This window comes from Zalophus californianus, chromosome 7 (assembly GCF_009762305.2).
Source record: "Zalophus californianus isolate mZalCal1 chromosome 7, mZalCal1.pri.v2, whole genome shotgun sequence".
In the NCBI taxonomy this organism is placed as follows: Eukaryota; Metazoa; Chordata; class Mammalia; order Carnivora; family Otariidae; genus Zalophus; species Zalophus californianus.
Genome location: NC_045601.1, coordinates 22,452,963 through 22,476,565, shown reverse-complemented (window position 1 = coordinate 22,476,565; position 23,603 = coordinate 22,452,963). Strand labels below are relative to the sequence as shown.

At 40.6% G+C, this 23,603-nt stretch overlaps 2 protein-coding genes and 1 pseudogene across 2 annotated transcripts in view; 2 read left to right on the top strand and 1 right to left on the bottom strand.

Moving 5' to 3' along the window:
- Nucleotides 1–171: 171 nt before the first annotated feature.
- Nucleotides 172–23,259, bottom strand: ADAT2 (adenosine deaminase tRNA specific 2). Its single transcript, XM_027600985.1, has 6 exons — nucleotides 23,034–23,259; nucleotides 12,793–12,897; nucleotides 9,620–9,770; nucleotides 8,330–8,436; nucleotides 3,055–3,127; nucleotides 172–2,944 (listed from the first exon to the last, which is right to left on the bottom strand). Exons 1-6 carry the CDS (start codon nucleotides 23,130–23,132, stop codon nucleotides 2,901–2,903), a joined length of 579 nt encoding a protein of 192 aa, XP_027456786.1. The 5' UTR covers nucleotides 23,133–23,259; the 3' UTR covers nucleotides 172–2,900.
- LOC113926753 lies at nucleotides 17,444–21,815 on the top strand (annotated as a pseudogene).
- PEX3 (peroxisomal biogenesis factor 3) overlaps nucleotides 23,252–23,603 on the top strand; it is a 33,866-nt gene continuing 33,514 nt past the window's right edge. The window contains exon 1 of the mRNA XM_027600984.1: nucleotides 23,252–23,603. Within this exon, the coding sequence (XP_027456785.1) occupies nucleotides 23,531–23,603 (73 nt within the window). The 5' untranslated portion in view covers nucleotides 23,252–23,530.

The following is a 23,603-nucleotide window of genomic DNA, read 5'->3' as shown; positions in this document are numbered from 1 at the left end:
AGTTGTTAAGCGTCTGCCTTTGGTTCAGGTCATGATCCCAGGGTCCCGGGATCGAGCCCTGCGTTGGGCTCTAGGCTCAGGGAAAAGTCTGCTTCCCCCTCTGCCCCTCCCTCTGCTTGTGCGTGCTCTCTCTCTCTCTCTCTCTCTCTCTCTCTCTCTCTCTCTCAAATAAATAAATAAAATCTTTAAAAGAAAAGAAAAATTAACAGTTCTTTCCTACATTGGCGTTCTTGGCTATCTATTTTCCCTCCATAATATTCCAAATGCAACACAGGAAGAGATGCTTGTGCCAAGTAACAAGAAAGTGAAAAGATATTTTAACACAATCTTTTATCAGTGATTGAAGCCTGCCAAAGCATTACACACCACCCATTCTCAGCCGAGTCCTCGGCAAAGACCAGCAAACAATGGATACTCTAGCAACTTACATGCAATCATTTCCTACTAGTTCCCCCAAACGGGGCCGTGATTCTAAAACCTTTTCACATCCCACAACTTCCAGAATCATCCCATGCACGAAACAAGTCTCTCAGCTGTCTCTTTGGCAGGCACTATCAGTGTCAATCAACTGGATTCAATCTGAACTGGAGCATCCTAGTATTTTAAGCCATGTCTGGGTAGCTAGAGAACGTGGACTCAGGAGGCAGGATTAGCTCATCATACCTCCACGGCTCCCCACCGCTTTGAGACTGCCATCAGAATCCTGTAGCCTCCGTGCCTATGCCCTCACGATGCTCCTATATCGGCACTAGAGGAGCTGACCTCCAATCTGCCATATGCCGTCTGACCTGATTTTTTTCCCCAAAAGCAGAAGAGGAAACTCTGCCTAAGACCAAAAATACAGGAGAGACTTTTCTATAAGTCAGTCACTGGAGACAGAATCAAAAAGGTCGTAACCAAAATTAAAGTTTTCAGCCATGCTTAGGAATTAGGAAGTACCCATTCTCCAAAACACAAAAGAGATAGAACATATGTGTATCGGCAAGTCTTTTCTCTCCTTCCTGGTTTCGTTTGATTGCTTTCTTGACACTTTTCGTATTGACAACCTATAAGCTAAAATACCCTAAAATACTGTTTGCTTTGATTTTACCCTAGCTATTCCCCCTTTTTACTCGTTTTTCTCCAAACTTCAATCAGTAATCTTATTTAACAAATGTTTACCAAGAACCTACTTGACCTAGATGCATTAGCCAGACTCACTGGTCCTTCCTGGCAGCGGAGGAAAGAATCCAGGTCTTCCGTCTACAAATAATGCCGGAGAAAACGATGATAGGAAGACAGTGAGTGCACTGAGGTCAACTTGCAGAGAAGCGTAAGGAGCCAGAAAGGAGTTATGACCAACTGCAAAAAGGAATAAACTAGTCAAAACGCCAAAATCTAATGAAGAGGTAATTTTTTAAAGTAGGTAAAACTGAAAAGAAGTTACATGTAACATTATTACAGATTTAAAAGTATGCATATTCTTCTCCATAAAATTTCTCAAATGCAGTTAAGAACACACACGTACAAAACCAAGCAATCGTTAAGTCCTCTGAAGCATGTAACTGTGATTAGCTGCTACTCTCAGCAATATAAAAATACTTTCACCACAATTACATTCCAGCCTGTAATGTAATTCAAAACAAACAAGTCAGACATCGCTCAAATGGCAGAAACAACAAATACAGATGCTTTGCATCAAGGAAATGAATCCACTGAAGAAATGCAACAGGGGCCCGGAGCTGGGCTTCTGGTGGAACGGCGAGGCCCCCTTCTGGGCAGATGCAGCGAACCCCAGTGTGGCTCTGCAAGGCTGTTCTCTCACGTACTGCTGCAGTCAGAAAGCTGAGTATCTGGGACTTCCTGCCGCAGAGACCCTTTCCAAGGTTGCGTGCACATTTTTAAATTTTAGATTTTAATTCTAAATCTGGACTTTTATAAAAATAAATGACAACTTGATTTCAGATTAAATGAACCATTGTATTTAATTGTGCAACACTGGCAGTCCCAACCCCAAATGCCACATCCATCGCCTTTACCCTGTTCTTTTTCTTTTTGCCATAATTCTTAACATCTTCTAAAATACTATATAATCTATAAGGCGTATTATCTGTCTTCCCCTGCTAGAATAGCAGCACCATGTTTTGTTCACGGATTCGATGAACAAATGGAGCCTGGCATAGTATAGCTGCTCAATAAGGAATTGTCTCATTTATGCTTCTTTTATCTTTAAGAAAATATTCATCTTCATCCTCAAAGAAGGCATAAGTATGGTTTTATTATAGCGATATGCTATGATTTAAAAACAATGCTCAAGTACTTGTTTTAAAAGTATGCATTTTCTCTAACTGCTTTATAAAAGCAAAAAAAAAAAAAACAAACAAACAAAAACCTGTTCTGAGGAGCACGCATTCATAGTCTAGGTGTTCATAACTCCTATACCAATTCCAAGGAAGTCACAGGCCCTCGACCCCTGGGAGAATAGAGTGGCTACAAAGAATAAAGGATCCGATTCTGAAAAGCCAGGCCTAAAGCAGGTGTCCACGGTGTGGCGCACTCCAGTCTGGCCACACGCCAGCTAACTGGGTCTGGATGCACATTCGCTGAAACAGCACTTTCCTGGCCTAGGCACAATGATTTTGGCAAGAAGGTTATGTGCTGCTTACTAATTTCTAAAACCTCAATCTTCTTTTTTTCCCCCTCTTCTTATGGAACTTCTTACGGTTAAGCTTATGGAAAAGCTAATCATTGTTTATAATTGGGAGACTTTTAAAAAGTGCTAATTTGTTCCCTCAACAGAGCAAATAGTAAGAGATGATTTCCCCAGGAGTTAAGGACATATGTAAACATGATTCAATTATGTCAACAGCTTTCAGTCCAAAAATGTCATCGAGGGGCATCAGCCTTCCATCAGAACAAGTTCAAGGTTTCTGATATTCCTTTTTTCGAACTTTTGATTTGGGTGCTGTGAAAAGAATAGAAAAGAGAAAATGAAAGAGGTAGGCCCTTGTCGAGTCTCTTCACGCTGATTTGTCTTAAGTGAGGTTACATTATGTACAGCAGGGGAAAACTGACCATTTGGATTTTCCTGTTTGTAGAAGGTCTTTAACATTTCCACTGCTTCCTCGGCCCGATATCCAGGAATGCACTGATGAAATGAGAAAACTGAGAATGAATATCAGCCTATGAAAATGTGGCCTATATCCCATAAACACAGCAATGTATACATAATTACATAAACTTATTTCAGATAATGTTAATACACTTTGGGGATAGCAGTAATGCGGGTAAGGAAATACATTACCAAAAGAATAGACGTATGGACTCACCATCACTCCAATCAACTATTATTTCTCAAGTACTATTGAAGTTACTAGCTATGTGATCTTCAGTACGATAAACTCTCTGCCTCAGCTTCCTCATGTGTAAAAGGTAGGTATAATTATAGCACTTACCTCAGAAGGATTTCATGAAGATTAAATAAGATTGCAAAAATAACACCTATTACATACCCGGCACATCGTAAGTGTTTGTTTAAGCATGAGCTATTTTTATCTACTGTTATTTACTAGGGGCCCATCTTGGGGTCATGAGGTTGGGCCCCATGTGGGGCTCCGTGCTTAGCGAGGAGTCGGCTTGAGATTCTCTCTCCCTCCGCCCCTCCCACTTGGGCTCTCTCTCTCTCTCTCTCAAGTAAATAAATAAATCTTAAAAAAAAAGTGTTCAGTTTGATCTATCTTTGGTATCTAACTAGAGAGAAGAGATCAATACGTGAAAGAATAAGAAACTATGATAAGGGTAAGGAATGGAATTACATAAAATATCAAATGAAGATGAAATTTGAACTTGCCTTGAAGATAGCAAATATTTGAGGTGTCTAGTGGCTCAGTCGGTTAAGTGTCCAATTCTTGATTTAGGTACAGGTCATGATCTCAGGGTCATGAGATCGAGCCCTGAGACAGGCTCCCACTGGACATTGAGTCTGCTTAAGAGTCTCTCTCTCTCTCTCTCTAACCCTCTGCTCCACCCCCAACTCGCATGCAAGCACACATGCGCTCTCTAGAATAAATAAATTAAAATTAAAAATTAAGAAAAAAGCAAATATTTAAAGACACTGAGCAAAGCATTTCAGGGAAAGAGTAAGAATAAGCTTGGGCTATGTGAGGAAACCAACTAATGGGGGGTTGGGGGGCCTATAGAGAAAGAATTAGATAAAATGAGGTCAAAATATACAGGGCTTTGAAGGCGTGTCATAGGAATTTGGACTTGATACACAGCATCCTTCTAAGGTGCATGAAATGATAAAATGGACAGTGATTCCAAGGAGGAACATCTGGAAGCAGCCACAGGAGGGGAAGCAGGTAATGAGCACCAGCACAAGGGCCTGGTCAGTGTGGTCTACTACTCAGAAAGAACCTCCCTTTCTCTTGTGCCTTCAGTCAGCTCTTACCTGGGCCTATAAAGCCTGCATAAATCTTCCCCATTAAAAGAAATAACCTTTCGGAGTTCGATGTTTTTAGATGGCACATGTACGTGAGATGATGCAGTATTTGTCTATCTATGACTTATTTCACTTGGCATAGTGCCCTCAAGGTCCATCTACATTGTCCCAAATGGCAGAATTTCCTTCTTTTTATGGCTGAATATTCTATTGCATATATATAATGAAATATATATATATAACATTTTCTTTTCTTCTTTTAAATTTTATTTTATTATGTTAATCACCACACATTACATCATTAGTTTTTGATGTAGTGTTCCATGATTTATTGTTTACATATAACACCCAGTGCTCCATTCAATATGTGCCCTCCTTAATACCCATCACCGGGCTAACCCATCCCCCCACCCCCCTCCCCTCTAGAACCCTCAGTTTGTTAGAAGCAGAGAGTAGAATGGTAGTTGGCAGGGGTGGAGGGGTGGGGGGTTGGGAGGAATGAATAGACCGCTGATCCAAGGGTACAAACTTTCAGTTATAAGGTCAGTTCTGAGGATCTAAGGTACAGCAAGGTGACTGTAGTTAACAATACTATATTGTGTACTTGAAAACTGTTAAGAGAGTAGAGTTTAAATGTTCTCACCATAACAACAAAATGGTAATTATGTGAGGTGAATGGTGTGTCAACTAACTTTATTGTGGTAAACAGTTCATAATCTAAACATCTATCAAATCATCACATTGTATACCTTAAACTTACACAATTTTATATGTCAATTATATCTCAGTAAAGCTGGGGGGTTAAAAAAATCCCAATAACCTTCCTTCCACCCTGCCCCTCAGGCAAGATGCTACTCTGCTGGTCCCTGAGAACATTCCAGACTCCTGGCTGTTGCTTGTGTGACTCTCATTTCCTCCTCAACCTCATCCTCACTGGCTTGTGCTTCAGATATCCCAAGGGCCCCTACTGACCAAAACACTGGTTCCCTTTCCAGCCTCCTCAATTCTCTGCAGTTGTGGAGACCACTGACCATTCTCGATTCTTCTTAGCCCTCTCTCCTCCCTTGGCTTCTCAGTTCTTACAACCTTCTCAGATCACTCTAACCATGGTGGGTCAGTCCCCTTCTCCTCACGCCACATTAAGTGTTCATGTTCCTCAGAGCACCCGCCTCTCCTCATGCTCTCATGAACACTAACTAGCACAAGACACTCTCCTCTCCTATGAAGTTAGACCAGAGGTCCCCCACCTTGGCTGCTCAGTGGAATCACCTGGGAACTCTGTGGGATTATGACTGAAGGCCTCTAAGTCAGAATCCCACCCAGGTGGAAGATAAGATAGTGACATGGATCCTCGGTTGCCCTCCGATAGCCGGTCCCCCTGCCGTCCCAGCCCAAGGCTGCCTACACGACCCCCCCCACCCCCACAGTCCCGTTCATACAGGGTCTAGCGTGGTGAGCCCCTCCTCCTGGGAAACAGGGCAAAGCCATAAAAGGGGCCTGTCCCCTCGCCCATCACCAGTGAACGTTCATGGAAAACCTGCTTCTGGGTAAAGGGTTTCTCATGTAGCAAAGCAGCTCCCTCCCTGAGATCTATTGAAAGTCAGCCCAGGACACAAGGGTTTGTGAAAAACAAAACTAAAAAAGAAAAAACAAATACTAATATTCTCCTCTACCCTTTCACCTTCTTATCCACTTGGTCTGGAGTGGGGACCTCCCATAGCCACATGTAAGAGCTCTGTAATATGCAGTCCGGGATGAGACCCACTGAGTTATAGATGGGGAAAGAAACTGCATCACTCTATGATACCAATACTTTCAATTATCCATTATAGCTACAAATCTGTGGCTTTAATAAAAAGCACACATTCTTATTAAACTTTTAAAAACGGACCAGGTATGTATTATAAGGTAATCACCATCTTCTTTGAAAAGAATAATTCTGTAGGTATCCTCTATGAGCTTAATGCTGCTTATAATACAGCATTAAATAATTCTATGCTTCTGCAATATAAAAACAGCATCCCACCTCCCACAGACTCTCCCACCCAACCCAACCCAATAAAGGAAGAAAACACAGGGTCCAGAGACCTAAGGTATCAATGTTTTCTTTAGAATCTCAAACACTTTAAAAAAACAAAACAAAAACAAAAAAAAACATAATTTGGCATCCAACCTGGAGATATGGCTTCAAACAATGGTCATTCATTTCCCTGGAGCCAATTTGGCCAGGTACACACACTACAAACAAGCTTATTCTTCAGTTCACCCTGTGCAGAAATATGTAGGAGGGGACTGTGTATGCACCCAATGTCACTCATGTTGAAGAGAAATTTTCTACCCATGTCTGACATCCAAGGGCACATCTTTGTTCTGCCCAGAAGCTTTGAGAAATTCTTTAGAAATTCTTTAGCTCTTTCTCATAAACAAAGTACAGAGTCAGCAATTTGCTTGCAAAGAGATATGTAAGCAAAATTTGAGCAACCGATGTAAGTGACTGGAAAAATCAAATCACTTTGCACATTTTTTTTTAATGGTCAAGCTGACTGTACTGTTTACTCTCCATCATTTTATTACAATTTATTTTCTGATGTGATGTTAAAAGTCATCTATTCTCAAATGTACAGAAGTTGTTAGGAAAGCTAATGTTCGGCTGAGAAAACTCAAAATAGAATGTTTTCCAAAACTTGTTCTCAGTGGAATTCAGCCAAATTTAGCCCTTCATAGGTACTCAGTATTCTCCTAAGAATATCTGAGGTCTTTGAAGTTAACTGCCCACCATGTCCAGCATTTATTAAATACTTTTCTTTTTAAAGCATAATATTTCAGGATTAACCTTAGAAAAAACAATCAAACCAGTTTGTGAAAAATGCTATGTGTCTACAGGCCAAACTCTGAAATATCAATTCCTAATGCTCATAACCTTAAACATAAAAACTTGGGGACAGGTGGTAGGATTTTTTTTTTAAAGATTTTATTTTATTTTTTTGACAGAGAGAGAGAGAGAGTGAGAGAGGGAACACAAGCAGGGGGAGTGGGAGAAGGAGAAGCAGGCTTCCCGCTGAGCAAGGAGCCAGACGTGGGGCTTGATCCCAGGACTCTGGGATCATGACCTCAGCTGAAGGCAGACGCTTAATGACTGAGCCACCCAGGCGTCCCGGGAAAGTAGGATTTTTAAGAGAAGATGAAAGTAATGTGGATTCTTGAGTCTGGGGGAAATTTCAATATTGAAAAGGCAGGGGGAAAAATAATGAAAATACAGGTATTAATTGCTAGACACCAAAAATAGTACATAGAACAGGGATGCCTAGGTGGCTCAGTCAGTTAAGCATCTGGCTCTTGGTTTCGGCTCAGGTCATGATCTCAGCGTCCTGAGATCAAGCCCCACATCGAGCTCTACGCTCAGTGTGGAGTCTGCCTGTCCCTCTCCCTCTGCTCCTCCCCCCATGCTCTCTGTCTCTCTCATAAATAAAAATAAAATCTTAAAAAAAAGTAAAAAAAAAAATAGTACATAGCAATAAAGCAAAACAATTGGCTTTGTGCGAAAATATTGTGTATGCACCATAAACAGCATCTACAGTGCAGCAGGGAGCTGGGGACACTCACTGAGTGAGAATGACAACAGTGACAGCGTCTCCAACATACCTGAGTGCATCAGTGAAGACTGTCGGGAGATCCCTGGGAAGGCCAGGGACTCTCCTTCTGGAGAGATTCTGCTCATTAAGAGAGCCAAGCACTCGCCTGGAAATGATACCTGTCTTCTACTGAGGCATAAATGAACTTGACAGGAGGTCCCAGAGTTGGCCTGGTCCCAGCATGGCTTTTTGGTATACTGACCACACGTGAACTATTCCCAAGCCCACGAAGAGAGCAAAGTAATTAGCAAGAAAAAGCACAAACGGGTCACATTACCTGAAATGGTCTCCCAGTATTCGGTAAATCAGCAGAAGCGATATTTAGAACGGAGCCACAGCCGCCAAACCGTTCATTCTGACAGCCATACACAACCAGTGGGATTTATGAGAAAGAATTAAGGTCCTGAAGAGAGTGTGCAGCTCAAGTGCGTACAGTGACAAAACCAGGCCATCCTGGACAGACAAGCTCAGGCTACTTTTAAAAACAGTTAAGCTTAGGCTTAGTCTTAAAAATCACACAATCCAGTCACACAAAAGAAGAGGTTTAAAGGATTTAGAGATGAATATCTCACAATTGCAAATAATGAAAACCGAATACACAGTTGCTAAATGTTTATAGTTTGGTGCTCTCTCTTGTCTTTCCTAACTCACTTTCTTTGAGTCCTTAGAGAATTGGAGCTAGAAAGGAAGTAGGAATTTAATCCAGGGATTTTCACCTTTTAAAAACAGGATTGTCCCCTAATCTTTTGCCAAATAAAATATAACCCATGCCCCAATATAAAACAAACTAAAGCTGAGCCACCCTCTAAGGCAGGAAGGGGATAGAGTTCTAAGTTAACCAGAACTCCCCCCTTTACAAAGTAGAGACTATACATGTTATACTCAAAACCCTCTGTTATTTTTAAAGTGATAAAATTTTTCACACATAGCAAAATAAGTACATAAAAAATGTGCAAGTATGAAATTGAGTTTTTGAACAAGCGAGTAATTTTTTAAAGATCTTAGAGACAAACTTGCTAACACTCTGTATTTGTGTCGCTTACTCTATGAAAGACACAATTCAAAGAGCTGTAACTTTCTCAATTTCCCATTTATTTACAATTATAACATCATCAGTGACTTGTTTTTTACCTTATATTTACTTTGGACTTAAAATTTTTCATACATTGTAATAGGTATTCATGGCAAAAATAAACAAAAACGTAAAGAGAAAGAAAAATTTTAAATCACCTATAATCTATTATTCAAAGGTGCATATTCTCCAGACCTTTTCTCTGTACAGTTTTATAATCTACTTTAATTTGTGACTTATCCTTACATAAGTTTGTTAGCTCGTAGTTTTTCTTTCTCTAGTTTTATTTGGTTAATAGTTTTACATCTATTGATATAAAATGAAGAAATCATATGATTAAAAATCCTTCCTAAAAATTTTTTGGCCAAGGGGTACAATATTTTATAACTTGTTTCATAAATCTGTTTTCACATATTAGAAAGCAGGTTATGTGTCTGGCCATTTTCAAGGTTATAGGAAGGGCACACAACATTAACTCACGAAGTCAAAGGATACTCATCAGGCGGAGAGCAGCTGCACACATAATACAGGGCTCCACTGTGACATACAGCACAGTGTGTTCAAATACTTCAGAAGGACTCTTGCCACTTCGATGACACCAATCTAGGGCCTGATCGATGGCCACCATTTCTGCATGTCGAGTAGCCTGAAAGGAGAGAGGTGCTTGCATCAACATGTAATTGTATTGTGCAAACACTCGAAAATAAATACCAAAAAAATGGGCCTAATGTTTCTGCCAACATTTTAATGCATAAAGGTTTTGGAATGCTCTAAGCACTTGGCAATGTATTTCCCAGTTCAGGTCCCATAACCTGACCAACAAAAGACACCTAATAGGAGATGCCGCGAGAATTATGCTATATTTTTAGTTAAGCACCTCAGAACCTCAAGGGATGCTCTTTCAATTAAAATGCCATAGAGAATATAAGTCTCGGGGGTTTAAATAAAAAAAAAGAGTCTAGGGTTTGTGAATTTCGAGGGGAAGCCTGAAGTCTTCATAAGCATGTGCTCCATTTTCAGATGTTTTCAAGGCTGTCCCTCACTTCACTCTAAGCAAGTCTGTATTTAGTTAGTGGAATGTCATCACTTACATTTTCTTTGGGATGAGATTTTATATTCTGGCAGACTCTAGAGAAAAGCAGACATTTGGTATCAGTCTCAGATACCTCATGGGTGGTGTAGAATATAGGAGAAATCACACAGCATTTGCAAATAACCATTCTTAAGTCTGAATCCTGACTGTGAAATCACTAATTCTGTGGCCTTAGGCAAGTTACATAACTTCTCTAAGCCTTGGCTCCCCCATATGTAAAACAGGGTTCACTGGCATCTACACCTCATAAAACACTGAATTACAAGAAGCGTATGCTGTGTGCTATCTATGTGCTCTGCTATGCAATTATTAATGGTATTCACGATAATCACATTTACCAATAAGCTTATGCTGATTGCTATGTACAAGCCACTGTGCTAAATCCTATGTGAGATTACAAAGTCTGTCCTCAGCAAGTATAAAATCTGGTTGTGGCAAACAGAAAGGCACTCATTAACCTGTGACATAGAGCAGGGTGTGAGAGATGCTGGTGCAGTGGCCCGAGGTGCCATGGAAGCTAGAGGCAGGTGGAAGCAATGCTGGTCCAGAATTATGATCTCAGAGCTGTAAGGTACTTTAGAGAACAGGTTCCCAAACCTGCCTGCATACCAGAACTAACTGGGAAGCTTAAAAAAAAGTTTCCCCAATTCAGGGTTTTTTTAACAATCAGATTCAGAGTTACTGAATTGGATCTCCCCAGAATTCTCAGTAAGTAAGTAACTGTTGAACTGAATCCCTGCAATCAACCTCTCTTTTTTAGAAAATCCAGAGTGGTGTGGTGTCCTGGAAACAAGCAAAGAAAGCGCTTTTTGGTTTTTGGAGGTTTTTTTAAAGACTTATTTATTTATTTATTTGAGAGGAGAGAGGGAGAGCGGGGGGTGTGGGGCAGATGGAGAGAGAGCAGACTCCCTGCTGAGCATGGAGCCAGATGTGGGCTCGATCCCAGGACCCTGGAATCATGACCTGGCCCTCAAGAGTTGGCTGCTTAACTGACTGAGCCACCCTGGCGCCCTTCAACCTCTCTTTTAGTGCTGAAGAACCACAAGCCAATTTAGGACATGTTAAAAATACACAGTGGGAGAGGTGATGGTAGTGATGAGGGTGGTGGTAGTTGAGAACCAAAAGTAGGACTCAGGTTTCCTCATTTGGGGTCAAGAGTCTTTCTATAGTGTTTGATAGGGTAATCTTCTATAGGATACACAAACCAAAATAAAAAGGCAGGTTAATTTCAAGATACAGAAGAAACCCAGGTCATTGGGGGGTTAGATGGATGACATCAGGGCATTTAAAGTTCTGATATTAAAGATATCATACCAAACCACAGAATACACAAAATAGGGAGATAGAGCAATTATTTAAAATACAGAATTCTACTCCCTGACAAGTATCTATATATTCACAAATTGTTACATTATCTTTATTACTTAGCTCACAAATGTTTTGATATCCAAATAATAATTGCTTTGTGAATCTGGGTTCCTACTTTCCATGTGTGTTCTCTTTGATAGATGTGATGGATAAACATTAAATGCCCCATAGCACTGATACCAGCACCAGCTTGTTCTCTGGTTCCCACGATCAAACGATAAGATCAGTCTGTGTGAGTGGTGTTGTGGTTCTAAGGTCTGAGTCCACCTAGTACTTCTGATAATCATAAAATTGGATATTTCATTTATACTTACCATGACACACTGTTGTGATACCAAGAAGTGTTGCCTTAATTCATGAACTTTTCAACCTAACCACAATAATATAAAGGCACACAAACTATTAATGTGTAATACCAGGGCTCCTGGGTGGCTTAGTTGGTTAAGCATCCAGCTCTTGATTTCAGCTCAGGTCATGCTCTCGGGTTCATAAGATTGAGCATTGGGTGTGCAGCCTGCTTAAGATTCTCTCTCTCCCTCTCCCCGCTACACTCATGCACGCGTGCTCTCTTTCCCTCTCTAAAAAAATAAATAAAAATTTAAAAAAATTAAAAATAATAAAGTGTAATACCACATGTAGGTACAGAGACAGTAGGTGGTAGAGACTTTATTCCATTGAATTATCTAATACATGAACAGCTTCCTTTATACAATCCTTTAATACCTACAAAGATATAAACTGAAGGTGATTTTTTACTTTACCAGGAGGAAAACATTATTTAAAGGTACTAAAGAATGTGATATGAATTAAATTGATGTGTTTTGTAAAGTGGAATTTTCCTATATTAGATTTGCTTAAGATGGAGATTAGATTCCTATCTTCAGTACTGACACTCCAATGTAATAAAATCCCTTCTTGAGTTTCACTCAAATGCTAAAATAAAACTCCATGAAATAGAAAATTAGCCCCAAAGATTGTATTGCTTCATTAAATTTTTCTGAATTTTCCAAATTTTAAAAAACCAACATGGATCACTTTTATAATCAGAGAGGAAGGCACTCATAAAAAGAAATGTTAAGGGAAACTACCCTTCCATTATACCTCCAGGTCTTGACACAGACCCATCTTCTTGCCAACTGTGATAAAATTCAGTTCACTCCTACCTTTACTGCTGTATGTTTGCAATTAAACTATTCAATCAACATACGTTTTTGGTTTGATTAACTTCATTTCGTCCCTTCCCCACAACTTCATTGTTGTAGACCATAAGGCAGCCAACAGGAACTTCAGTACTTTCTAGGGCTTCCTTGGCCTAAAAGACAAAGTAGAAAATTTAAGATGTAATGTTCAATACTTGAAAAGATTACAGGAAAGAAATAAACCAGCATAAGCACACATATATAAACCCCAGAACAAAGAAATACAGCTGAGCTTTCCCTTCCCTCAAATATAGTTCAGTATTTAGTGCTTTTGTTCTCTGTTATATCCATATTAAGGGAGAGACTCAGGAACAACCCCCTGCACAGGTTCTGAGCCCCTGATTTTTTCTTCTCATTGGAAGCAGAAGTGAGCAAAAGGCTGTTACTGACTTTTGTTCTTATGGTGGCAGGGTCTGTGCAACTTTTCAGAGATCACATACATATTTGCAAAGGAAAAGAATAAATAACATTTATAAATACTTTATTGAAGTCTTTTCCTTGTTGAAATTCTACTTGCTTAGTTTTTTTGTTTCACTAAATATTATAGAAGATACCCTCTAGAGGTCCAACAGCATAAAGGTAACCAGACTGGATGTCTCTCTGTGCTATTTCTTCTTTGACACAAGAAAAGCTTTGGAGCACTCTATGTTTAAATGGCACAACCACTTTGGAGAACACTTTGGAAATTTCCTTAAAAAGTAAACATACACATAGCCTATGAACAAATTTTAATCCTAAGTATTTATTTAAGAGAAGGGAATATATGTCCACAAAAAAAAAAAAAAAAAACTGTAAAAGAATGTTCATAATAGCTTGATTCACAATAGCCCAAATCTGGAAACAGCACAGGTATCCACCAACAAAAGAATGGATAAGCAAACTGTGGCACAGTCACACCATGGAATATGACTCAGCAATGAAAAGGAACAAGCTAGAGATACACACAACAATATGGGTGAATCTCAGACATGATGAGTAAAAGAAGTCAAACACAAAAGCATGCACACTGTATGACTCCCTTCAGGTTTAATACTAGAACAGACAAAACTAAATACAATGATAGCAATTTCTTCCTGGAAGGGCATGTGTAAGCTGATTGGGAAGGGACAAAGGAACTTTTCCAGGGTGGTCAAAACTCTTGAAAAGGGTGTGGGTTACACAGATGTTTGCGTCAGTAGAAACTGAATGGACAACATACATAAGACCTGTGCATTTCATTGTACGTCAAGTACACCTCCATGGAAAAATATAAATTAGAAAAACAAGCTTAAGAATATTTCTACCACCACCATCCTGGAAAAGGGCAAACCACTGGTTATATTTGCAAAGTTCCCCCCATCAGAGGCTGTCCATTTTTATTCTAGCTCTGTCACTGACTGAACCAGATAAGTCCCGGCCCAAGACAGTTAAAGAATACTTCTTTGGGCAGAGAGCAAAAGCAAGCAGGTTATATCTGCATACTCCCTGATCCTGTTGCTGAGAGAGAACAAACAAAGAACACAACCCTTGAACTAGTGTATAAACAATTCCATCTCACTGCAGTCAAGAAAACCCAAGTATGGCTGTTTTTAGAAAGGCATAGCATTTCTTTTTTTTTTTCTCTTTTTTTTTTTTTTTTTTAGGCATAGCATTTCTTATTTTGGCAGGCCTGAAGACACTTTGGAAGACTAGATTACCAATTAAGTGTAGGTATTCACACACAGCATAAGGCATATACAGTGTAAAGTTGAAGACATTGCTTAAGACCGCATGTTCTACCTCTTGCACTAGCCCCTATTCCTGGCTATACTTTATTTAGAGTAGCAATAACTTCCTATCATCATGCTAACATGGGTTGCTTAGCCACTTCAACCATGCTCAACTGACACTTAGATTGTCCTTGGGCCAATAAAGGTGAAAGGAGAGGCACATAGCATAGTGGTAACAAGCTGTATCTCTTCTTCTTCCTCCAGGGTGGTAGGACAGAGCTAGGGCCTGCACAGATGTAGGGAGAGGGTAGCTGAAGCAGTAAGACTGCATTCTTCCCCCCGGGGCATGAACCACCCACAGGCTAGTTCTGTCCAGTACTGTAACAATGGTTAAAGCATGTCAGGTTATGCAAAGTCTGAAAGTCTGAAGAGTTCCAAGGTTTGGTGAATATATACAAATAAATATACAAATGCGCCATTGGCTACTAAAGCAAGGAAAGCCAGGAGGACTGACAGCCAGGGAGGATGGCGATGGGAGTACCCACGCAGTTAAGGCAATCAGCACATGAAAAATGTTATTTAAAATAAGATTGGGAGTACACAGAACCCCGAGTACACACAAGAGAGAAATCATTTACTCATCCAACAGATATTTGTTGAAGATCTTGAGATAGGGAAATTATCCTGGATTATTCAGGTGGCCCTAAATGCAATCACAGGTGTCCTAATAAGAGAGGCAGAGTAAGAGATCTGAAGACGTTACACTGTTGGCTTTGAAGACGGAGGAAGGAGCCATGAGTCAAGCAAAGAATGCTCCAGAAGCTGGAAATGGTGAGGAAACATATTCTCCTCCAGAACCTTCAGAGTGTACCCAGGGCCTGCTGACACATTGGCTTTTGCCTGATGAAATGAATTTCAATCACCCGGCATCCAGAGCTGTAAGAGAATAAACTTGTGTTGTTTTAAGCCACCGAGTTTGTAGTAATTTGTTACAGATGCCATAGGAAACTAATACACTGTTAAGAAGAAGAAAAGACAAGCTAAAACTGGAAGAAAATATTTGCAAACTGCATATCCAACAATGGTCTACTATCAAGACTATATAAAGAACTCTCAAAGTTCAACAGCAAAAAAACCAAAAACAATCCCACTAGAAAATGGGCAAAAGATATTAACAGACACTTCACCAAAGAGGGCATATAGATGGCAAATAAGTACATGTAAAGATGTTCATATCATTAGCCATTAGGGAAATGCAAACTATAACCACAATGAGTTATCACTAAACACCATCAGAATGGCTAAAATAAAAAGTTAAAACACCAAATGCTGGTGAGGCGGAAGAAAAACAAGATCACTTATACACTGCTGGTAGGACTGTAAAATGGTACAGCCATTCTGGAAACTAGTTCGGCAGTTTCTTAAAAAGCAAGACATGCAGTTAACATATGACCCAGCAATTGCGCTCTCTGGCATTCTCCCAAGGAACCGAAAGCTTATGGTCATACAGCACATAAATTCATATACAGACATAAATGTTCACAGGCGTTTTATTCGTAATAGGCAAAAACTGGAAATGATCCAAATGTCCTTCAAAGGATGAATAGTTGAACTGTGGTACGTCCATCCCATAGAATACTACACAGCAACAAAAGGAATAGACTACTGATTCACTCGACATTTGGATGGACCTCAAGGAAATCATGAAAAAAACCAACTCCCAAAAGGTTCCATATTCACGTATATAACATTCCTGAATGCAAAATTACAGCTACAAAGAATGGATTAGTGCCTGAGAGGGCTTAAGGGCTTGAGAGTGAATGGTGGCTATAAAAGGTAGCATGAAGGAGCCTTGTGGTGACTGAGCAGATCTGGTGGTGGTTCTGCAAAACAAAACATGTGATAAAATTGCACAGAACTACACACATGTGTGCATAGCAAGCTGATTAAATCTCAATAAGCTCTACAGACTGCATCAATGTCATTCTTCTGGTTTTGATTATTGCATGACAGTTGCATAAGATGTTACCATGGAGGAAAGCTGGGTGAAGGGTACATGAGCCTTCCCTATATACTTTTTTTTTGCAACTTCTATGACTCTATAATTATTTCAAAAGGAAAAGTTTAAATAATAATAATAATAATAAATAAAGGAGTAAACAAGAAATATCTTGCAATGGAGATTAAGAGGAAATGCCTAGGTGGGTAGGAGGAAAATCAGGAGTGTCAGGGTGCCCTGGGTGGCTCAGTCAGTTAAGCGCCTGCCTTTGGCTCAGGTCATGATCTTAGGGTCCTGGGATTGAGCCCCATGTCCTTGGGGGGGGGGTCCCTGCTCAGTGGGGAGTCTGCTTCTCCCTCTCCCGCTGCCCCTCCCCCTGCTTGTGCATGCGCTTGCTCTAAAATAAATAAATAAATAAATAAAATCTTTAAAGAAAGAAAGAGAGAGAGAGGAAGGAAGGAAGGAAGATAGATGAAAGAAAGAAAGAAAGAAAGAAAGAAAGAAAGAAAGAAAGAAAGAAAGAAAGAAAGAAAGAAAGAAAGAAAGAAAGAAAGAAAGAAAGAAAGGCAGGCGTCAGGAGTGTCTGCTGTTAGGGAGGATTCCAGGAAAAAAAAAAAAACAGGCCAAGAAAAAAGGGTCAGTGACACAGATGCAATTTTGGTGGAATTGGAAATGAAAACCAGTGGCTTGAAGAGTGACCTATCTAAGTCACGTTAAAAGGATAAGGTACAAAGTAACAAAGCAAATTTGTAAAGAAATTTCTAGCTTCTACCTATTATCACAGACTGTTATGTCTACCTAACAATTGTTCTGATTCTGAGCTTGCAAATCATAAGAGCTTACAACTTATGGAAAAACTTACTTTGACCCAGGACTATTTTAAGCACTTTATCAGTATTGATGCATTTCATTTACAACCCTATGAGATGGATTCAGTGAGCTTCCCCAGTTTACAGATGAGTAAATGGAGACATGGGGAAGTTGGGGATTTGCTCTGGTAAGCGGCTGGGGCCAGAATCCAGGCAATCTGCTCCAGGCATTCATTTCTTCAACAAATATTTATGGAACATATATGAGATGTCAGGTCCTGGCCACTCCGCCTCAAATTTCTACTCTAATCACCACTGATCAGCTACTTTGTCACCTTTTGGGTTCAAAATAGGCCTAGTTCAAGCGACAAAAGGAGAGGGAAAACTTAAAAGAGTGAGACCTAGAAAGTTTAAGGCTAAAAAACTGTAAGAGAAGAAACAAATGAGGGGGCCACGTGACAAAGGTTTTCTGTAAAACTATCTCCTGAAGAATTCTACATGTGGCTATGTAGCTATCTCAAGCACGTAGAAAAGAATTCAAGACCCGGTGGGGAAGAAGGAATGGCAGAGGACAGGAAGAACCTGGGTAGCCCAGTGGGGTTCCTAGTCCTGACTTAGGTCACTTGCAAGAAAGCCTGGCAGTCTCTCGCTCCACCCAGCCCCCAGGCGACTGGGAGTGTGCCTTTCATTCTTTCCTTCGGATTTTCTCTTTTTCCTTCCAGCATACGTACCTCCTTTATTCCGCATCCCACCTCTCAAGATTATCTTCCTATTTACTTAGAGTAACTGAATTTTTTTTAATTTTTATTGTTATGTTAATCACCATATATTACATCATTTGTTTTGGTGTAGTGTTCCATGATTCATTGTTTGTTCATAACACCCAGTGCTCCATGCAGAATGTGCCCTCTTTAATACCCATCACCAGGCCAACCCATCCCCCTACCCTCCTCCCCTCTAGAAACCTCAGATTGTTTTTCAGAGTCCATCATCTCTCATGGTTCGTCTCCCCCTCTGACTTACTCCCCTTCATTCTTCCTCTCCTGCTATCTTCTTCTTTTTCTTTTTTCTTAAAATATGTTGCGTTATTTGTTTCAGAAGTACAGATCTGTGATTCAACAGTCTTACACAATTCACAGCGCTCACCGTAGCACATACCCTCCCCAATGTCCATCACCCAGCCACCCCATCCCTCCCACCCCCGACCACTCCAGCAACCCTCAGTTTGTTCCTGAGATTAAGAATTCCTCATATCAGTGAGGTCATATGATACATGTCTTTCTCTGATTGACTTATTTCACTCAGCATAACTGATTTTTGTGAAAAGCCTTCAGCTTCTATCCAAATGAGAGAGAAAACATGAGTGGTGGGAGTATTTAAAAGGGCAAATCGGGTTATTGGTGAAGAATAGCCCAGCCCACCATGCTGAGGGCAAGTAGCTCAGCAGTTGGGAATGGCGGGTTAGGGAGGAGGTGGTGTGAACAACCCCAAAACCCCACAGAAATGGGTTTAGGTGAAATGCTGTTCAATAAAATATATATTTGTTTTGCTGTCAAGTTCAAAATAGAGTTAAACTAACCAAATAATTAACATAATTTTCAATCCATCCCATCTCAAACTTTCCAACTCTCCCACCAACTTTCGGCCAAGTCTGATAATTTCTTTACAAATTTGCTTTCTTACTTTGTACCTTGTCCTTTTAACATGCAGAAGTTTTTAATATTTATGTAATTAAAACCCATATATTTTCCTCCTCTGTTTTCTGACTTTGATGGTATAAAGAGCCCATCTCCATTCCACTAGCATTTATCTACCACTGGCTCCTTTCTGGTTTTATTCTTCTTATGCTATCTCTTTGATTAGATTTTACTACAAAAGCACAGTGAAAAATTTCTTTAAAATGACCCATATCTCAAAAAAAAAGACCCATATCTTTACCATGTTAACTAATTATTTTTGTGTGTTCTCCTCTAGTCTTTGTTTATCTGATAAAAAAAAAAAAGTTTAAAAAAAAAAACAACAGCTTTTATTTATTGAGTGTTATGTGTCAGGAACTTTACAAAGATTATCTCTTTTAATCTATACAACCCTGTGACATAGATACTATATACCCATTTTACAGAAGAGGCCTCTGTGGCTGAAAGTTTAAGAATCTGTCAAGGTTAGCTGGCTTTCAGTAGCCATTCTAGGGTTTGAACATATGCCTGTCTAACCTCTAAATGTACATGTACAGTATAAAAAATAATTTGTATTCTGCTTGCTTAATGTTGAATATTACTGTATAGCTGTAATAGTTAATGTCATGTTTGTACCTAATATCCATAACTGTTTTGATAACAGCATATTATTCAACACAGTAATATACTATAATTTAACCATTTCCTTTCATCTTGAGTTTGAAATGCTTCCTAGTTGTCCCTGTTACATGTAACACTGAAATGACGATGATTGCTTTTATCTTTCTAAACTATTTCCTTAAGATAAATGCCACAGAATTATATTACTATGTCAAATGATACGAATATTTTTTTTGAGGCTGTTAATTACATCATGCCAGGTTGCCTTCCAAAAATGTTATACCTATTGGACTGTTAGGGCTGTATCGCTTTTTGCACAGACTCACTTAGTTTAGATGACATTTTTTAAAAAGAAATAGGTTTTAAGCTTTCTCAAAAACTGTTTTCCTTTCTTTTATAATTCAGGCTTATGTCTGTAGATTAAAATCATAGACTAGGATAGAAATTTTCTAGCACAACCCCTTATTTTAAACAGCGTAAGACCCAGAAATCATGTGGCTTGGCTGGTCCAGTCAGAGCATCCTCTGGTATCCTCCCTACTACATGTACACTGCATATTTCACTTTCAAATTCCTCAGAGATGAATAGATTTGGCACTAGCCATGCTTCTTGTCTAATCTTAAACTCTTCTCAGAAGTACATAGTACACCTTGAATTACTTCAACAATCTTCAAAGGAGTTCAAGATTTGAAGTTTCTGTAGTGGGCAGGGATGACAAGCACTTTTTCCCCTTTCTTTAAGACCTGGAAGAACATGTATAGGCCAAAACTAAAATACAAGTACTAAGTTAAGGTCCTCCTTGACCCTATGTAGCAATAGGTAAACTAGATAATCACATCCCCTAGGTGTTTATAATCCAATTAAGATGGGCGCCTGGGCGGCTCAGTCAATTAAGAGTCTGACTTGGGCTCAGGTTGTGATCCCAGGATCCTGGGATGGAGCCCCATGTGGGGCTCTCTGGCTCAGTGGGGAGTCTCTTCTCCCTCTCCGACTCACCCTGCCTGTACTCTCTAAATAAATAAATAAATAGATATTTAAAAATATATAATCCAATTAAGAGACAAAAATGTCAAGGCTAGGGAGATCTGAGAAACTATGTGGAGTTCAACCATCTTATTTTATAGGGTAGGAGGGGAAAGGGTGGGGGGGGTTGGCTTGCCCAAAGTCAGGGCAAAAGGTAGTAAAATGACTTAAGTGTTTAATCCAGAAGTCTAGAGAACAGTGCAGAGATAGGTGGAGGAAATATTCCAATATATTATGACCGAAAGACGCTTAAAGGAAAATAAAGACCCAAAACATGAAAGGATGGAAAAAAAAAAAAATCACAGCTCTGCTACACGAGTGGGAAAGCCCAATGACTGATTAGTTAGCTGTTTTCAAAAACACTATTAAGTCCTCCATGGTAGCATCTCCGAAAATTTCATCTAAGCAGACTCCATACATAAATACTTTGAGAAGAGCTCCTGAAGCAAATGAAAATAAACAAAAGAGCCCATAATTCTGACTTCCCAGCATTCAGGCATCATCTGCCCTCTGGAACTCTCACCCATAGAAGGAATCGAATGCAGCTTACTCTAACATATTTGATCCTTCATGTGTATATATCATCAAACTCACTATTTAGTAAGAAGCTTTCCAGCATATGACATTATTGAAATGATTTGGGGAAGGGAGAGTGAGATTTTGATATCATGTTAAAACTCCTTGTCTCCAACTTAGAGGATCTGGTAACATAAAAGAGGTTCAGGACAAACAATCCATATGACAAGTTACAAATTAATTTTTAAATGTGTATGTGAACAGTAATTAAAGTATTGGAACACTACCTACCTTGTAAGTTTATTAGAGGAAATAAATTATGAAGTGAGCTCAAAGAATGGGTCATAAAATCAAGTTAGTGGGTCAGGACCAGCATTTTTTCCAAAAATCGAGAAGGAGCTTTCTGTGTTCACGCTCGTGGCGGTGACGGCGGGCGCGCCCTGGACCTGCAGAGCAATGCCGGCGAGTTCCTGGACCTGGATGGACCTGCCGCGGAAATGCTCTGCCAGCAACCACATCATCCACACCACATCCACGCGTCCACCCAGACGAAGGTGGCCGAGGCTGACGAGGTGACAGGCAGGTTCAATGGCCAGTTTGCGCTAAGCTATCTGTGGGGCCATTCACAGGATGGGTGAGTCAGAGGACCCCATCCTCCCACTGGCCAAGGCCAACAGCATCGTTTCAAAGAACTTCTGACTGGAGAGGATCACGGAGGTGGCATATTTGTCACAAATACACAACACCCAACCCCCAATTCAAGAAAAGAGAAATACCAGGAAAACTGTACAAAGGAACGTGAAGTACTTGTTCTGTGAAACTTTTGTTTCGGTTATAGCTATGTGTGTATTTACTGGGTTGTAACATAAAACAGACTTTTTTTTACTGCGAGTCACTTTCAAAAAAGTATGAGAAACAAGTTTAAAGGACATTATGTAAGTAGCAGAAACAAATGGATAGACACTGTAATGCATCATGGCTTAGAGAAAAATATGTGGCTGTAATAGTGAATGAATGCAGGGGAAATAGTATGAAAAGAGAACGGAGAGGAATATACCTAAATCAGTTTCAGTGCTGAATTCCCAATGCCAAGCACAGTGTATTCAATAAACATCTGTGGAGTGAATGAATACATAATTATGGAATTAATTAACTATTGGAGACCAGAGGCCCCTAAGGATAGGAAGAATATAATCAAAACCATGTATGAAAAAAAAAAGATTTATTTTACAGCAGCTTTAGAGAACTGTAAAACCGAAGGGCATTTTACATATGTATATGTGTGCGGGGGCATATATTTGTATACATATACATATATATGTGAAAACACACTCTTATCCCTATTAAAGAGCTCCCTGGCACACAGAAGTATGGGTAAAAGCTTGGATTATACACAAATCTGATTAGAGCCCTTCTCAATCAGCAATCCTGAAGGGAGCGAAGGAAGGAAGTTAAAAGGCTTGAGGGCAGTAGGAAAGATGAATGAATGGTGGGATCTGGCTGTACAGGGTTTTGTTTTTATCCTGATCTATCAGACACATCCTCAGCGTCCTTTCTCCTACTAGACAGGTTCAAGAGGTCATAAATACAGAAGAATGTGCCTCTCCGGATTTGCGAGTGTGTCCCCGGGAGAAGAAGGGGACGCAGCACGTTACGTGCCAGCAGCAGCTGAATGGGGATGTTTGGCTCAGACGTGCCAGTATTTCCTCTCTTCCTTCCCTACAGCACTGTGAGAATGGGCTAAAGAAAATTTCAGGACAGTAAAGCCAGCTGTCTACCCAGAAAACGTGACCGCCATCGAGATTATGGTGGCGAGAAAGCACACCCAGGACGTCTGCTCAACGTCTGCTCTTCTCGAGCCGAGAAGAGGGCTAAAGAAAGTTCCCATCCACGGCATCCACCTCCTGGGCCCCTCACCATTTGCATCGCTTCCTCCATCCACTTTTCGGTCTCCTCGGCCGTCACCGAGCACGCGCCGCCGCCAGGAGCCGGCGTGGACGCCGCCTTGGCCTCCATACCGCACCCGGGCCGCGACGCTCGGCGCCAGAGGCTGGGGCTGCAGAGAAGCGCTGGTAACGGAACGCGGCGACTGCGGGCCACCGTTTCCAGGGAAGTCGAACGGCGATGCACTCGGGAGCGAATTCTGAACGGACCTGGGTCCCCCGGACCAGTGAGCGGGGGCCGCGGCACGGCGGCAGCGACAGCAAGCGCCGCTGCTCAGCTGTAGTCCACGCCCCCTTCCCGCCCCAGTGACAGTCTCTGCGGAAAGTCGCGTTTGTGATTTCTGAAGAGCACCCAGCGGGACGACGGCGGTCCTGCCTGGTCGTTCGGGCCAAGCGACGAGGAAACGGTTTCCTGGCGAACTGCCCACCCCACCCCGCGCCCCTAGGCAGCCCGTACCTTTAGGCCTGAAGATGCTGAGATCTATGTGGAATTTTCTAAAACGTCATAAAAAGAAATGCATCTTCCTGGGCACAGTCCTCGGAG

Coding starts and splice junctions, on each gene's coding strand:
- ADAT2 (XM_027600985.1), bottom strand. CDS start 23,132: ATGGAGGCCAAGGCGGCGTCCACGCCGGCTCCTGGCGGCGGCGCGTGC. Junction 12,898..23,033: donor TGGAGGAAGCGATGCAAATG/GTGAGGGGCCCA, acceptor TTTGTCTTTTAG/GCCAAGGAAGCCCTAGAAAG. Junction 2,945..3,054: donor CAAACAGGAAAATCCAAATG/GTCAGTTTTCCC, acceptor TTCTTTTCACAG/CACCCAAATCAAAAGTTCGA.